The 17,718-nt window shown below is 43.7% G+C and overlaps 1 protein-coding gene across 2 annotated transcripts in view; it reads right to left on the bottom strand.

Annotated features, from left to right (window-relative positions):
• The window catches only part of ttc7b (tetratricopeptide repeat domain 7B), a 371,811-nt gene that overhangs the window by 138,544 nt on the left and 215,549 nt on the right, over positions 1 to 17,718 (bottom strand). For both annotated transcript variants that reach the window (XM_043696948.2, XM_043696949.2), the window contains exon 16: positions 14,964 to 15,080. In XM_043696948.2, coding sequence (XP_043552883.2) covers positions 14,964 to 15,080 — 117 coding nt within the window. The remainder of the gene's footprint in view (positions 1 to 14,963; positions 15,081 to 17,718) is intronic.

The raw sequence follows: 17,718 nt of genomic DNA, 5'->3' as shown, positions 1-17,718 counted from the left end.
CTTCCAACCTCATAGTCCGGGAACCCCGCAATGCCCGGCTCTACCTCCTTCTCAAGATCCACAAGCCTGACCACCCTGGCCGACCCATTGTCTCAGCATGATCCTGCCCCACTGAACTCATCTCTACCTACCTCGACACTGTCCTATCCCCCCAGTCCAGGAACTCCCCACATATGTTCGAGACACCACCCACGCCCTCCACCTCCTCTAAGATTTCCGTTTCCCCGGCCCCTAATGCCTCACCTTCACCATGGATATCCAATCCCTCTACACCTCCATCCACCATGACCAGGGCCTCCAAGCCCTCCGTTTTTTCCTCTCCAGATGTCCCCTACAGTACCCTTCCACCGACAGTCTCATTCGTTTGGCCGAACTGGTCCTCACCCTTAACAATTTCTCCTTCGAATCCTTCCACTTCCTCCAGACCAAAGGGGTAGCCATGGGCACACGTATGGGCCCCAGCTATGCCTGTCTCTTTGTTGGCTACGGAGAGCAGTTGATCTTCCGTAATTACACCGGCACCACTCCCTACCTCTTCCTCCACTACATTGATGACTGCATTGGCGCCACCTCGTGCTCCCGCGAGGAGGTTGAGCAATTCATCCACTTCACCAACACATTCCACCCCGACCTTAAATTTACCTGGACCATCTCTGACACCTCCCTCCCCTTGCTGGACCTCTCCATCTCATTAATGACGACCGACTTGACACTGACATTTTTTACAAACCCACCGACTCCCACATCTACCTGGATTACACCTCTTCCCACCCTACCTCCTGCAAAAATGCCATCCCGTATTCCCAATTCCTCCGCCTCCGCTGTATCTGCTCCCAGGAGGACCAGATCCACCACAGAACACACCAGATGGCCTCCTTCTTTAGAGACCACAATTTCCCTTCCCACGTGGTTAAAGATGCCCTCCAACGCATCTCGTCCACATCCCGAACCTCCGCCCTCAGACACCACCCCTCCACCCCTCCAACCGTAACAAGGACAGAACGCCCCTGGTGCTCAACTTCCACCCTTCGCATAAGCCAAATCATCCGCCGACATTTCCGCCACCTCCAAACAGGCCCCACCACCAGGAATATATTTCCCTCCCCACCCCTTTCCGCCTTCCACAAAGACCGTTCCCTCCGTGACTACCTGGTCAGGTCCACGCCCCCCTATAACCCACCCTCCCATCCTGGCACTTTCCCCTGCCACCGCAGGAATTGCAAAACCTGCGCCCACACCTCCTCCCTCACCTCTATCCAAGGCCCTAAAGGAGCCTTCCACATCCATCAAAGTTTTACTTGCACATCCATTAATATCATTTATTGTATCCGTTGCTCCCGATGCGGTCTCCGCTACATTGGAGAGACTGGGCGCCTCCTAGCAGAGCACTTTAGGGAACATCTCCGGGACACCCGCACCAATCAACCACACCGCCCCGTGGCCCGACATTTCAACTCCCCCTTCCACTCTGCCGAGGACATGGAGGTCCTGGGCCTCCTTCACCGCAGCTCCCTCACCACCAGATGCCTGGAGGAAGAACGCCTCATCGTCCGCCTCGGAACACTTCAAACCCAGGGCGTCAATGTGGACTTCAACAGTTTCCTCATTTCCCCTTCTCCCACCTCACCTTAGTTCCAAATTTGCAGCTCAGCACTGTCCCCATGACCTGTCCGGACTTGTCCGACCTGCCTATCTCCTTTTGCACCTATCCACTCCACCCTCTCCTCCCTGACCTATCACCTTCATCCCCTCCCCCACCCACCCATTGTACTCTATGCTACTTTCTCCCCACCCCCACCCTCCTCTAGCTTATCTCTCCACGCTTCAGGCTCACTGCCTTTATTCCTGATTGAAGGGCTTTTTCCTGAAACGTCGATTTCGAAGTTCCTTTGATGCTGCCTGAACTGCTATGCTCTTCCAGCACCACTAATCCAGAGATGGCATTTATGGTGACTCAACAGTTCAATCGTGTAGCTACAGACTTTTCCACAGGTAGGGCAGGAGGAGCTTGATGAGGTGGTAGGTGTGACGCTTTGGAATCTGTGCGCTCTTTCTACTGTTTGTGCTTTATATCTACATGCTCCACCCGATGATGCTCAAAGCAGTTGGCGCCTTCATGGATGTTTTCCTCCAATTTGTGCATTCTCGGGCAAGCGATTCTCAATTCAGTGGGGATATTGCATGCGTTTAGGGAGGCTTACAGAGATAGGTTTGTGTAAATTCCATCGCCACTCTAGTGATTGTTTACCACTGAGGAGCTCAGGGTAGAGCACTCACTCAGGAAGTCTGGTTTTGGGCATGCAGACAAGGCGACTTGCCCATTGCAGCTGGTCATGCATGGCCAGTCAGAGTATTACAGCACGGAAACAGTTCCTTCAGTCCAATTTGTTTGCTCATTGACCAGACATTCCTATCTGATCTAGTCCCATTTACCAGCATTTGGCCTCTATCTCTCTCTAAATCTTTCCTATTCATATACTCACTCAGATGCCATCTGAACGTTGTAATTGTACCCACCTCCACCACTTCTGGTAGGAACTCGTTCCAGACATGCACCACCCTCTACATGAAAACGTTGATCCTCAGATCCTTTTTAAATCTATGCCCTCTCATCTTAAACCTATGCCCACTAGTATTGGACTCCCACAATATATTCACCCTCGCCCTGCCCCTCATGACTTTGTAAACATCTATAAGATGACCCTTCAGCCTCTGACACTACAGGGAAAATAGATCCAGCCTATTCAGCCTCTCCTTATAACCCAGACTCTTCAATCCCGGCAACATCCTTGTAAACGTTTTCTGCACCCTCAAGTTTAACAACTATAAAAGGGCAACAAGAACTGTACACCATATTCAAAAAGCCTCACCCATGTCCTGCACAGCCATAACATGATGTCCCAACTCCTACACTCAATGTTATGATCAATGAAGGCAAGTGTACCAAATGCCTTCTTCACCACCCTGTCTACCTGTGACTCTCCTTTCAAGAAACTATGAACCTGCACCCCTAGGTTGATACTGGGGATAATGACTTGCGAGAGGATGCTCACATTGGAGGAGAAAGTGAGGTCTGCAGATGCTGGAGATCAAAGTTGAAACTTTATTGCTGGAACAGCACAGCAGGTCAGGCAGCATCCAGGGAACAGGAGATTCGACGTTTCGGGCACAGGCCCTTCTTCAGGAATGAGCAGAGAGTGTTCAGCAGGAGAAGATAAAAGGTAGGGAGGAGGGACTTGGAGGAGGGGAGTTGGAAATGTGATAGGTGGAAAGAGGTCAAGGTGAGGGTGATAGGTCGGAGTAGGGTGGAGGCGGAGAGGTCAAGAAGAAGACTGCAGGTCAGGAAGGCGGTGCCGGGCTGGAAGGATCCGGCTGAGACAAGGTGGGGGGAGGGGGGATGAAGAAACTGGTGAAGTCCAAGTTCATCCCCTGTGGTTGGAGGGTTCCCAGTCGGAAGATAAGACGCTCCTCCTCCTCCGACCGTCGGGTTGTTGTGGTTTGGCGGTGGATGAGTCCAATGACCTGCATATCCTCGGTGGAGTGGGAGGGGGAGTTGAAATGCTGTGCCACAGGTTGGTTGGGTTGGTTCGTCCGGGTGGCCCAGAGGTGCTCTCTGAATCGCTCCGCAAGTAGGCGGCCTGTCTCCCCAATATAGAGGAGGCCACACCGGCTGCAGCGGATGCAGTAGATGATGTGGGTGGAGGTGCAGGTGAATCTGTGGCGGATATGGAAGTTTCCCTTGGGGCCTTGGAAAGAAGTGAGGGGGGAGGTGTGGGCGCAAGTGTTGCACCTCCTGCGGTTGCAAGGGAAGGTGCCGGGAGTGGTGGTTGGGTCGGTGGGGGGTGTGGATCTGACAAGGGAGTCGTGGAGGGAGTGGTCTCTACGGAAAGCTGATAGGGGAGGGGAGGGAAATATATCCTTGGTGCTGGGGTCTGTTTGGAGGTGGCGGAAGTGACGGTGGATGATGCGCTGTACATGGAGATTGGTGGGGTGGTAGGTGAGGACCAGTGGGGTTCTGTCCTGGTGGCGGTTGGAGGGGCGGGGCTCAAGGGCGGAGGAGCGGGAAGTGGAGGAGATGCGGTGGAGGGCACCGTCGACCACGTCGGGGGGGAAATTGCGGTCCTTGAAGAAGGAGGCCATCTGTGTTGTACGTATTTTGAACTGGTCCTCCTGGGAGCAGATGCGGCGGAGACGAAGGAATTGGGAGAATGGGATGGCGTTTTTACAGGGGGCAGAATGGGAGGAGGTGTAGTCCAGGCAGGATGGGAGGAGGTGTAGTCCATATCCGCCACAGATTCACCTGCACCTCCACCCACATCATCTACTGCATCCGCTGCAGCCGGTGTGGCCTCCTCTATATTGGGGAGACAGGCCGCCTACTTGCGGAGCGATTCAGAGAGCACCTCTGGGCCACCCGGACGAACCAACCCAACCAACCTGTGGCACAGCATTTCAACTCCCCCTCCCACTCCACCGAGGATATGCAGGTCATTGGACTCATCCACCGCCAAACCACAACAACCCGACGGTCGGAGGAGGAGGAGCGTCTTATCTTCCGACTGGGAACCCTCCAACCACAGGGGATGAACTTGGACTTCACCAGTTTCTTCATCCCCCCTCCCCCCACCTTGTCTCAGCCGGATCCTTCCAGCCCGGCACCGCCTTCCTGACCTGCAGTCTTCTTCTTGACCTCTCCGCCTCCACCCTACTCCGACCTATCACCCTCACCTTGACCTCTTTCCACCTATCACATTTCCAACTCCCCTCCTCCAAGTCCCTCCTCCCTACCTTTTATCTTCTCCTGCTGAACACTCTCTGCTCATTCCAGAAGAAGGGCCTGTGCCCGAAACGTCGAATCTCCTGTTCCCTGGATGCTGCCTGACCTGCTGTGCTGTTCCAGCAATAAAGTTTCAACTTTGATGCTCACATTGGTACACTTATCCTGTAACAGGATTTGCAGGAGTTTTCAAAGTCAGCAGTGATGATCACTCTCATGCACCTGAGATAACTGAAATGTATATGGTTTATATTTCTGATGCATTCCAGACAGTAGATGACACAACTGCTCTGAGATGCACAGGAATCAGGAGGTCCTCATTCAGGAATTGCAGAAGATTAATACGCAGGTACAGCAAATAATTAGGATGAGATCATTTATTGGGAGGAGAATAAAATTTAAAAAAAGGGAGGTTAAGCTTCAGTTAGAAGGCACTGGTGAGACAGCATCTGGAGCATTCTGTACAGTCTTGATCTTATTTAAGGATGGATGGAAATATGCTGGACCCTTCACTGAAGGCTGGTGAGTGTAATATCTGGAATGGGCAAGTTGTCTTATAAGGAATGGTTGGACAAGCTAGGCTTGTATCTGCTGGAATTCAGAAGACAGAGTCAACTTCATTGAAACATGAAAGATCCTGAAGATTTTGACATGGTGGATGTGAAAATAACGTTTCTTTTGTTGGTAGAATCGAGAACTGGGGATCACTATTTAATAAGAGGGGTCACCCATTTAAAATACAAATGAGGACAATGTTTTTTGCATGGAGGGTAAGTTTTTGGATCTATTTTTCACAGAAAGGGGTGAAAGATTCTTGATAAGCAAGTGGTGTAAGGTTGTGAGGGTAGGCTGAAATGTGGATTAATCAAAACAGCCTCAATCTTAATGAAAACTGAAAGAACTGTGGATGCTGTAAAACAGAAACAAAAACAGAAGTTGCTGGAAAAGTTCAGTAGGTCGGCCAGCACCTGTGAAGAGAAGTCAGAGTTAATGTTACGGGTCTGGTGACCCTTCCTCACAATCTTAAAGAACACTGGAGCACATTTGAGGGGCCAAGTGGCCTACTCTTGCTCCTAGCTGTATGTTGCATGCACATATAAACGAGAGAAATACATGATAAAAAAAAGTAGGACAGAAGTGAAAAAACAGTTAGGAAGGCTGAAGGTTGCAGTTCAGAGAAGAACTGGGCGGCATGGTGGCTCAGTGGTTAGCACCGCTGCCTCACAGCACCAGGGACACAGGTTCGATTCTAGCCTCAGGCGACTGTCCGTGTGGAGTTTGCACATTCTCGCCGTGTCTGCATGGGTTTCCTCCCACAATCCAAAGATGTGCAGGTTAGGTGAACTGGCCATGCTAAATTGCCCATAGTGTTCAGGGATGTGTAGGTTAGGTGCATTAGTCAGGAGTAAATATAGGACAATAGGGGTAGGGGAATGAATCTGGTTGGGTTACTCTTTGGAGGGTCGGGTTGGACTTGTTGGGCCGAATGGCCCATTTCCACATTATAAGGATTCTATTCTAAGAAGATGCAAACAGGAGATATATCGTTTAACAATTTAAAGGTAACCAAAATCCTTGATTTTATTTCTTAGAGTTCAGTCAAAATAAGTAAATGAATTAGCAATGTACTGTGTGTGTCTTGGCAAAAGACTGTGATACAGAATGCTTCTGATGAATATACAGTAAGTCACCAAAAAGAAATGCTTTGGACCTCAACAGTTCAGCAAGATGTTTTAAAGTTAAGACAGAAGTGAGACTTCACTGGGATTGAATGTCTGTCAAGGATACTGCTGAGGAATAAAAAGGTTGAATCTTCTTTTTTTACTTTGAATGATACTTTCTTTGAAACATATATACTTATTTCTTTTGTTTTGTGCAATAGCCCTCAATTTCTTTTGTTAAAGATACACTTATAGCTTCAATTGAATCGGCTCAACCACTGACCACCATGGTAATCACGTTGCAAAAGTTAAATATATGGCATATTATGCCACTTTCACTGTGGAATCTGACTCTCCAGTAATACCATCAGCTGGGGATCATAATATATTCCATGTAATCCTATGTAATGGAGATAAGCTTGAATATCTGTGCACATTGATCTGAAATACAATTTTCCCACCAATTTAACCTCGCTCATCATCGTAGTATTTGATTACAAAGAAATTTATCTTTTCAATAAAGCAGTGGCCCCTTAAAAAGTTAATCGGTTTCCTTATAATTTTCAGGGCCCACACATATTCTCACTGTTCCAGCTGGGGAGCTTCATTCAAAGTAAAATGCAGAATAATTTTGATTTCTAATATTTTTCAGCATCAGCTTGTAAAAGATAAAAGAAAAAGACACTTTGTTCTGAGTTATGGGCCTCTCCATTAAGGTTCAACCGTCTCTCAGTTCTTGTACTGTGTTCCAAGTCTGTCTTTCCTCACTTGATTGGTTCTGGATGTAGTACTAATGAGCAGCTCTGTAAACTGGGTTTAGCATTGTCTTTTCCCTGTGGATTCCCCATGAGTGCATTGCCATTTACTTAGTTGGGAAAAAAAAAGCTTTGTTACACCATCCCTGTCATTCAAAATCTGCCTTGCTTTGGTTCAAGCCACAGTTGATGCAAAATTGAATGAAGGAATGTTTATCCTTCTTGTTGAAAGATTTTCTAAAATTAGCACTTGCTTCAGTTGTCACTAAAGGGTACAAGAGGAGGTGAAGAAGCAAGATAGGTTGACTATAATGGGGAATGCGATACTGACAATGGCACAGTGCCAGAAAGAGGGACCTATCAATGCAAAGATCCAGGGTGTGTGTCAAAAGCCCTGCACTTTTGATGTCAACCTCGTTCTCATGATCCCACTCCAAGTACAATCACTGCCTTCCTGAATCCAGACCTGATACTTCGCCCCAGGTAAGTGTCATATTACAGCAGTTATTGCCCCAGTGGTGACACAGGCAATCAATGGAGCTGCTGGCTTCTGATTGTCCACCACACCTTGGCATGTTGGAATTCAGTCATCAGGATTCTTGATCCCAGACCAAGCTCCACTGCAGGCCTGTCACGTGCTCCTGTAGAACAATACACAGTGGACCTTCCTAAAAAGAATCAATGCAAAGCTTTCAAGTCAACGGCCAACAGCCTCCTCACTGCCACAAGGTTCTGGCCAATCTGCCAGAATGGAATAATCAATAGAAAAATTAAATGGATGAATAGGGTGTTAAGTCGAGCACATGGGTCTATGATGTGACAAGACAACAAGTGCTGCTTTAAGACTAAACTCCTGGAAGTATAAAACTGATAGATTTGAGCGGCACAGTGGTTAGCACTGCTGCCTCACAGCGCCAGAGACCTGGGTTCAATTCCCGCCTCAGGCGACTGACTGTGTGGAGTTTGCACGTTCTCCCCGTGTCTGCGTGGGTTTCCTCCGGGTGCTCCGGTTTCCTCCCACAGTCCAAAGATGTGCAGGTAAGGTGAATTGGCCATGCTAAATTGCCCGTAGTGTTAGGTAAGGGGTAAATATAGGGGTATGGGTGGGTTGCGCTTCGGCGGGTCAGTGTGGACTTGTTGGGCCGAAGGGCCTGTTTCCACACTGCAATGTAATCTAATCTAATTACACTTATCAAGAAAGCTTAAGCCTTGGAAAAAAAGGGTGATGGATAACTGGATAGTTTCCTTTAAAATTTGTGATAGGTTTGATATGGTAAACATAGATAATTTCAAATTGCAGTTTGGTTGTTACCAAAATTGGGGGTCATAAACATAATTGCAAGATGTCCAATTAGGAATTCAGAAGTTTCTTTACCCAGAGAATGAGTAGAATGTGAAATACATGACTACAGGGAGGACTTGAGGCAAATACCGTAGATTAATTTAAGACAAACCTAGATAATCATGTGAGGGAGAAGGGATTACAAGGATATGTTGTAAGAACTAGAGGAAGTAAGCTGGAGGGGGCTTGTGTGAAGCCTAAACAAGAACTTGGAGCAGTTGAGTTAATTGGCTTGCTTCTCGCTGCATATTCTATGTAATATTTGCAGTTAGTTATGCATTAAGTGAGGGAACATATTTCACATATTTTAAGTACACTAAAGTTAGAATTTAGTGATTCATGTTCACAATAAGCTTGGTTAGGATTACTGAAGCAGAAGATCAACACTTCAACACTAAACTAGCTGTTAAATGAATCTTTGTTGAAAGGTTCTGGTAGCTCACTAGATCCAAACACTACCAGGCTTGCTTCACTACTATCAGTTGCCAGGGAAAGAGTGGGTAAGGCTCAGTGGTGATGCCTTCGTTCATAGTCAAACAAACATATAATACCCTGCTTGTTTCACCAGGTCAGGCCGGACTTTCTAAACTTTCAAACATGGCTCTCAAATGACGATCAGGTAGGTGTTACTCATTTTCCTTGTCAGAACGTTCAAATCTAATGATGATCAAAGATTGCTTTAGAGCCTCTATTTTCTCCATCAGATTCTATGATTTCCATCAGGTATGCCATGAGGGCACAGTGTCGTTCCCAGCATTACCTCATCTCTCCATCTTTTACCCTTTTATTCCAACTGTAGTCAACATCTGCAGAAGCAGAAAATGACTGATAAAAGATGATTTAGAATGATGGAACTGAATTGGTTAATCAACTGGAGTAAGTTGTGACTTATTTGCAGCACAGCGATTCTTCAGACAAGTACATCTATACCAGCATGTAAACCTGTGTGTAAATTCCACTGTGATCCCCAAACAGCTTATACCTATTCATCAGTTTAAGCCAAGTGCATATCTTTCCTGAATAACAGTCAGTACAAGTCTTTATCCCCAGGGCTCCTTGTTCCTCAAATGAAAGTTTCATATAGTGCCTGTAAACTGGTTGCTTTTAAATTTTCTGCTAGCAGAGGTTTTAACAATATTATTTATTTAAATATCTATCAATAGGCATCTGTTGTCATCTCTGGTTACTTCAATATATCAGGCACACAGCTTTGAAGCTGGGACTTATTTTGGTCAGGATCAAATAATACAGTGGATTCACGAACAGGTTATCTGACATTTCCCATTCTATGGGCCATTCTGGCTTGCACTTAAGGGACCTCTTACTTTGTGGACTCAATCTTGGGAGGATAGCCTAAGGGTCCTGCTTTCTCCAAGTTACTTTGAGATCACAGGTCGGGTATCTCTGTGAACTGGTGGTGAAAGCTACATGCAGGCCATAACTTTTGGACCACTGATATTAGGAGAGGCAATAGCATAGTGGTATCATCACTAGACAATTAATCTAGTGACCCTAGTAATGTTCTGAGAATTGTGTTTGAATCCTGCCATGGAGGAATTTGAATTCAATAAAAATCTAGAATTCGATTTAAAATCTTTTGAGTCTAAATATGGAAAAGCTCATCTATTTCACTCATGTCCCTTTGGGAAGGAAATTGCAGCTTTCCTGATCTGGCCTCCATGTCTTATGATCTAAAGACAAGTTCAGTTTTGAAAAGGTATGTGACTCCAGACTCTTAACTGCCCTCGGGATAATTAGGAATAAATGCTGGTTTAGACAGCAATGGCTACATTGTGCGAATTAATAAAAACTGGACAGCACTACCAACAACACACATTGACTAGTGAATTTAAAATAGTAAATTACTCCAAGGTGCATCTCTGTATGCCTTGAATTCTTTCCATTTTGTGTATTCCCAATATTAACTGTTCAACACTGTCACTCCTGCCTTCAGCTTTTAAAACCCTAAGACTAAGAGTCTACATTCTTAGATCACTCCGCATCACTCTCCTCCTTTAAGGTAATCCTTAGCATCTACTACTTTAATCAAGGTTTGTCCCAGTAGCTATCGATGTGCTTTGATATTAAATTCCAACTAATCATGTTTCTGTGAAGCATCTTCAGACTTCTTGCTATGTCCAAGGGAGCTCATAAATGTAAGCTGGCATTAATAACATACCAGTTAGGAATAGGAGTAGGTTATTTTGTCCTTCAAGATCCACCATCTAACAATCATAGTTGGTCTGTTTGTGATCACATCCCCACTTTCCTGTAGGAACCCATAAGCCTGAGTCCCATGTTTATCCAGCAAAGAGGCCATCAAATTTCAAGCCTGTATAACTCAAACAGGAGACATCTGCACATTTGAGAAAAAGATGCAAATGAAAATTAATTTTCCTGGCTTCGAGAATCAATGTGCTCTAACACTTCATGCACCGCCTTCATCATTCACTCCCTCCACAATTATCACATGTGGCAACAATGTATGCTGTCTACAAGTGCCACCCTGGAACAATTTGCCAAGGCTCCTTTGACAGCACCTCCCATTCCCTGCAATGTCTACTAAGTGAAAAACAAGACCAGCAGGTGCATGGGAACATGATTACCTGCAAGCACCCCTCCAAATCACATACCAAATTAAAACATTGGAACTCATCACCAACATCACTGTCATAACACCTACATCAGAAAGTATGTTTTCACACAAAAGGTGATGGAAATATGGAACCCTATCCTCAAAAATGCTGCGAATGTGAGAGTTGCATAATTTCAAACTGGGGATCAACAGACTTTTATTGGGTATATGGTCATTTTGCAAAGGTAGGGCAATGAATCCAATGTACAGATCAAATATAATCAAATGGAAAGGCAGAACTGCTTCAATGGGTTAACTGGTCTAATGTCCCAATGTAACGCTGTTACATCATGGTTAAAAACTGCTCCTTTGGAATTAACCTTACTATTCATTCTTTAGATTCCCTACAGCGTGTAGAAAAAACAAATAATGCAAAAACTGCAAGTGCTGCAAATCAGGACTAGAAACCAAACAGCAGGTCAGTCAACACCCACAGAGACAACAGATGGGTCAACATTTCTGCTTGGGCCCTATGTCAGGCATTGACTGCCTGAACTCTTCACAGATGCCAATACCCTGCTGTGTGTTTCCAGCATTTCCTGTATTTTTAAATTTCATTCCACAGAGTTTAATAGATCTGCATTCTAGACCTCTGTGCTTTATCCTCTCTGTTTAAGTGAATTCTATGAATAGGATTCCTTACTTGATTGAAGGGTGCCATTAAAACAATACAGTAATCTGATGACCTTTTTATAGATGCTGTTCAATCCACTGGGCAGAGGTGTCATCTTTCAGCTGAGATATAAATGATGCATTCTCAGGTGGATACTTAAAAAATGTCCCATGGCATCATTCAAAGAGAAGTGCATTATTTATATATTAATTCTATTAGGTTGTGTGAAGGTAGCGTGCACCATCTGGGAAATCACACCTGCTCCTATAAAATAGGAACAGATTAAAATCATGGTCCCTAGATTTAAAACATACAGCAAGCTTGCAATATGTTTCATTGGAAATAATCTTCATGCAATTCTATATGCAATTTTATCTTTCACCACCTGACATTCTGGTATATAACAGAAGGGGTTAGTATCATGGTCAATATTTATTCCTCAATAATCATTACTAATAATCCAACTTCAGTCGAGGTAAAAACGGACGGAAGGTCATCACACTGTTACCGTTTTACGTGCTTGTCAAAATTAAATTCACTGTTTGACATTTATTTCACTGCTAGAGATAGGATCTTACTCTGCAAAAATTGACCTTAATTTCCGTACATTATAACACCAACTATTTCAAAGGTGTATCAATGAATGTGAACTATCAGTTAGTGAAAGATACGATATAAATGCAAGCTCTTGTAACAGATTTAAAACTTCCATCCAAGTTTACATTCCACACTATTAGTTGTGCAGACTCCCAAAAGAGTAGGCAGTGCCTCAAGAACATGAAAGCATCATTAAGAATAATGATAGCCATCAGTCAGGAGTCCAATGAATCTTGGTTACACTGAGACACAATTCAATTTTGCAACATGATCCATCCCTCAAAGGCAGAATTACAAGTGGTTAACATATCACATAGGGTTAGATTCGCTTAGATTCCCTACAATGTGGAAACTGGCTCTTCGACCCTCTGAAGAGTAAGCCACCCAGAACCATTCCCTTACACTTACCCCTGCCTGATACACCTAACACTATGAACACTTTAGCATGGCCAATGCACATAACCTGCACATCTTTTGGTTGAGGGACAAAACCGGAGCACCCACAGGAAACCCACACAGACACAGGGAGAACATGCAAACTCCACATAGACAGTCACCCGAGGATGGAATCGAACCCAGGTTCCTGGTACTGTGAAGCAGCAGTGCGAAACACTGAGCCACCATGCCATCCTCAAGGGTAAAGAAATCTGCTATCCTTATCAAGTCTAGACTACATGTAGTCCCTCAGCAGCATGGTTAATTCAACTGCCTTCTGTAATGGTCTAGCAAACCACTCAGTTCAAAGGCAATTAATGCTAGCCTTGCAAGCAACACCCATAACCATAATATGATAAAGAAGAAACATAAGAGGCGGTTTGGATCATCAAGTCTGGAAATGTTTGTCCCACACATCAATGTTACCTTTTTCCAAGTAGCTACATATTTAAACATATAATCCCTACAGTGAGAGTGAGAAGGTCACTTTTATTATCCATCTATTATAGTCTTGAGAAGATAGAAATGAACTATCTTCTTGAGACCAATTGTTTTTGATTGGCTTTTTAGATCACATTAAAGTCAACCATATAATGGAGGGAAGATAATTCATGAAGTAGCTGAAAATGGTTGGGCCCAGGACACATTGGGCATTTAATGATTGTTTGACAGATTTTATTGTGATTTTCTCTTGTGCCAATCCATCCCTAAAGCAGCATATTTATGAATCCGATTTTATAGTTTGCCATTGGAGGTTTCAACAAATGGAAGCAATCAGTCATCATTTAGCCCATCATGAAGCTTCCAGCCTGAAAGACTGCTATCCGATCATGAAACCTTGAAAGTTTTTCTTCATTACAGTAATCAGTTTACATTTTTGGGACATTAAGTTGTTTTGATTTTCTATATCTTTTCAATGATGGATTATCCAAATATACTTAATATTCTAACTGTATCACAACATACTTATTCTAGGTTGCTTGTTATGGACCAGGCCAGACCCCCTCAAAACATTTCAAGGAAGTAGCCCAGACTCTAACTTTGCTAGTCATTTTTAGCAGGTGTAACATGGATATTCCAGGAGGGATGCAGTGGGTCAAACCACGCTGTTTTTAAAAATAAAAACAGAATTTATTTAGAAGATGACTGAATGAAACACAAACAAAAGAAAACAGAATACTGAATAACTTAACCTATCCGAAAACCCAATAGATCATCCCAATTTAGTGCTGTTCCAAATACTTGCAAGAATCCCCATAAACACGCTCTTGACACAAAAGGTAAAATCAAACACAAGATCTTACAGGAGAGATATCAGAGAGAGAGAAGGATCAGTCTGGACCTGCTTCTTTGGGCCCAGCAGCTTTCTCAACTGTCTGATTGCTTTCAGTGAATAGCCAAACCAAACCAGAGAAGAGCTGAGCTGGGAGAACTGGCTCTTTCATTGTAGAAGTATTTTTTAAAACTTAAAAGCCTTTTGACTGAGGCACTATCTGTTAGCTATAATCAAATTGGCACGAAAAACCACCCAAGTCCAGGCTTTTTGGAACCTGTGTTTTTAAGACCTCCTGAAAATAAAACAAGGACAACATAACCTTGTTAAAGGAGCATCATCATCACATGCTACATGCAAATTCAAGGATTCCATATGCCAGTTTTTATGGCCTTCATTCGCTGCAGTGTCAGTTTTCCTGGTCTTCTTTATTTAAAAACTTATGCATTAAGTGTACCTTTTCGTATCCATGTTTCCAAAATGGAAAAAAAAAATCACAATTCTCTACATGTAATTGCAACCGAACTGAACATCCTGCTAGTCTACACATATTCTTTTGCATGTCTTCACAATTTATGGTATGAGTACAGGTTGTTATGCTTTCTATTTTAATGTAAATAAGGACAGCCCAAACAAAGAGCCCAGTGTGACAAGCACACTGCTATCCTTGAGACTTTGTTTTGTCAGTTCAATCATCCAGGTTAACCTATTCCCCCTAACTTCATGTACCAGCACAAATCTTTCATTTGGTACCTCAGTTTTTCTTCTTTGAAAATGATACAAATTGTATTAATTAATTTCCTTTATCCACTTTCCATTGCTTTCCTAGATATTCTCGGATCAAAGATTCAAGCTAGGTCCTCTCACTCACGTACCTGGGGTTTGTGAGTTTGTAGCATGACTTCCAGATCTGAAGCATGTGCTTGCAGGTGAGCAAAGCTTCATCAGGACCCCTGCATACTGATTCCAGTTTTACTTTGGTGAACAGCAATCTATGAAAAAGAAAGCAAGGTTACCCTTAATATATCACAGTAATTTGCTGCACAGAAAGAAGCTCTTCAGCCCAAACGGGTTTGCAAAGGGCTATTCAATTAATTCCTTTAGAAGACAGACATTCGGATTATTGAAGACAGCCAGTGAATCCAACTGCTCACCCAAATCTGCTATAATGACATGAATAAAAACTTGCATTCCCTCCCTAGAATTGCAGACCTCTTTCATCCCTATGGATGCTTCTTACAGGTTTCTTCAATTACCATGTTTTAATTCATGTATATCCTCTATCAACAAACACATTGAGTTAGGCCCCATCTACCACCCCGAGAAAAAGAATAGGAAATGACGTCACTGCAAGAAATGACATCACCAACCCAAAGAAACCCAAATATATAAATAGAAAGCAGGAATTATCAGCAGGGCTTTGCCAACTGAAGATGTTACCCAGTAGGGTGACGAAACGTCTGGAAATGAACCTTCCAGCTCAGCGAGCAAACCTACATTCATGTATTTACATTCACCTGACGTCAAATGGATATAACTCAAAGAAAGAAAACCAGAAATGACATCACCCACCTTAAGAAACCAAGACCTATAAATAGAGAGGCAGGATATACTACTAGCACTTCACTGGAAACTCTCACTGATGATGTTACCTAGTATGGTGACAAAACGTCTGAAAACAAACCTTCAAGCTCAGCGAGCTAACATATACTTATCATCAAACTGAGCTACAAATCTTCTCAAACTTGCTAGTGCTTTAGGATTTTCAGATTTTTTTTTAAAAAAACACAGTAGTTTTCTTTTTAAACATGGTGCTGAAAACACAAGTCAAACCATAATGCAGCAAAACTGACCAGGAAATTTTATTTAAAGCTGATGAGACTCTAGTTCAGGCCATGATTGTAACTGAGAAATCCCACAGCTCTACATCTGGAGCTGCATGACTTAGAATGTGCCATTCAGGCATGGTATTAAATATTATAGGAGTGGGTATTAAATTATTATTTGGATAAGCTTGTTGAATAACCCAAAGGTACCCAAATGATACTCATTTGCCCCAGCCATTACTTAGAACCACAGATTCATAGAATATAGATGAGCCCCTTTGTCCTACCAAGTCTGTATCTCTACAACTACACAAGATTCACTTTCTAGCAACAGGTGCATAGACTTGAATGTTATGACTTCAAACACTCATTCAAGTAAAAGGTTGTGGGGTTTCCCACCTCGACTACCCTTCCAGGCAGTGCATCCCAGATCGTCACCTTTTGGGCGAAAAACATTTTCCTCAAATTCCCTCTGAACTTCCTTAAAATTATGCTCTCGTTACTGATCCTTCAACTAAGGGGAACAAGTGCTTTCTATTCACCCTGCCCATGCCCCTCATAATCTTATACACCTTTATCAGTCTCCCCCAACCTTCTCTGCTTCAAAGAAAACAACCCAAACTTATCCAAATAAAATTTGAAAGAACCGCAGTTGCTGTAAATCAGAAACAAGAACAGAAATGCTGGAAAAGTTCAGCAGATCTCTGGCAGCATCTGTGAAGAGAAATCAGAGTTGGGTCTGATAACCCTTCCCCAGAATTAACTCTGATTTCTCTTCACAGATGCTACCAAACCTGCTGAGCTTTTCTGACAACTTCTGTTTTTGTTTCCAAGCTTGTCCAGCCTTTGTCTTCATAGCTAATCCATTCTGTCCCAGGAAATTCCCCTGTAACCTCTCCAGGGCAATCACATCCTTTCTACAGTACAGTGACTAGAACTCTAGTTGTGGCCTGTACAGCTCCACATGACCTGCCTACTCTTATAATCCATGCTTTGACTGATAAAGGCAGATCTCCATATGACTTAACTGCACTATTAACCTGCCTTGCCACCTTCAGGGATTTGTGGACCAACACACAAAGATCCCTTTGTTCCTCTGAGCTTTTAAGCATCATGCCATTCATCAAGTACTCCCTTGCCTTGTTACTTCTACCAAATGCATCACCTCACACTTATCAGTTTAATTCTACCACTGATCTGACAAGTTAGTCTACATCTTCCTGTAACCTGACACTTTCTGGCTCATTGTCAACCACCTGGACAATCTTCAAGTCATCTGCAAACTTATCAGCCCCCACACATTCTCACCGACAACATTTATACATATCACAAACAATACGGGACCTATTACCAATCCCTGTGGTATACTACTGAACATCAGCCTCCACTGTGGCACTTGTGCTAACCTGTAACCCAGCACCAGTATTCAGCATCTCAAGGGAGAAACAGCATTAACATTTTGAGTATGGTGTGTCTCTTCTTCAGGATTGACTTGAAATGTTAACTCCACTTCTCTCGCCACAGATGCTACCAGATCTGCTGAGCTTCTCCAGCACTTTCTGTGTTTGCTTTAGATTTCAAGTATCTGCAGTATTTTGCCTTTAGTTAAATGCTTCAAAGACATGGTATAAGACAGCTACTTCCCTGGCTTCAACCCTCTCAAGTCACAAGCAATGGCCAACTTAGAGAAGGATAAAAGACTTACGCTTCTACCATGACTTCCACAATTACAGGTTGTCTCAAGGTATTTTATAGACAATTGATAACTTGAGCAAAACACTGTGCATATTAAAGGTCAGGGGAA

This window comes from Chiloscyllium plagiosum, unplaced genomic scaffold (assembly GCF_037043375.1).
Source record: "Chiloscyllium plagiosum isolate Xiang-an unplaced genomic scaffold, Cpla_swu_hap1 HiC_scaffold_8, whole genome shotgun sequence".
Taxonomy (NCBI): domain Eukaryota; kingdom Metazoa; phylum Chordata; class Chondrichthyes; order Orectolobiformes; family Hemiscylliidae; genus Chiloscyllium; species Chiloscyllium plagiosum.
Note: the sequence above shows the minus strand (reverse complement) of the source record. Positions and strands in the feature narration are given on the sequence as shown.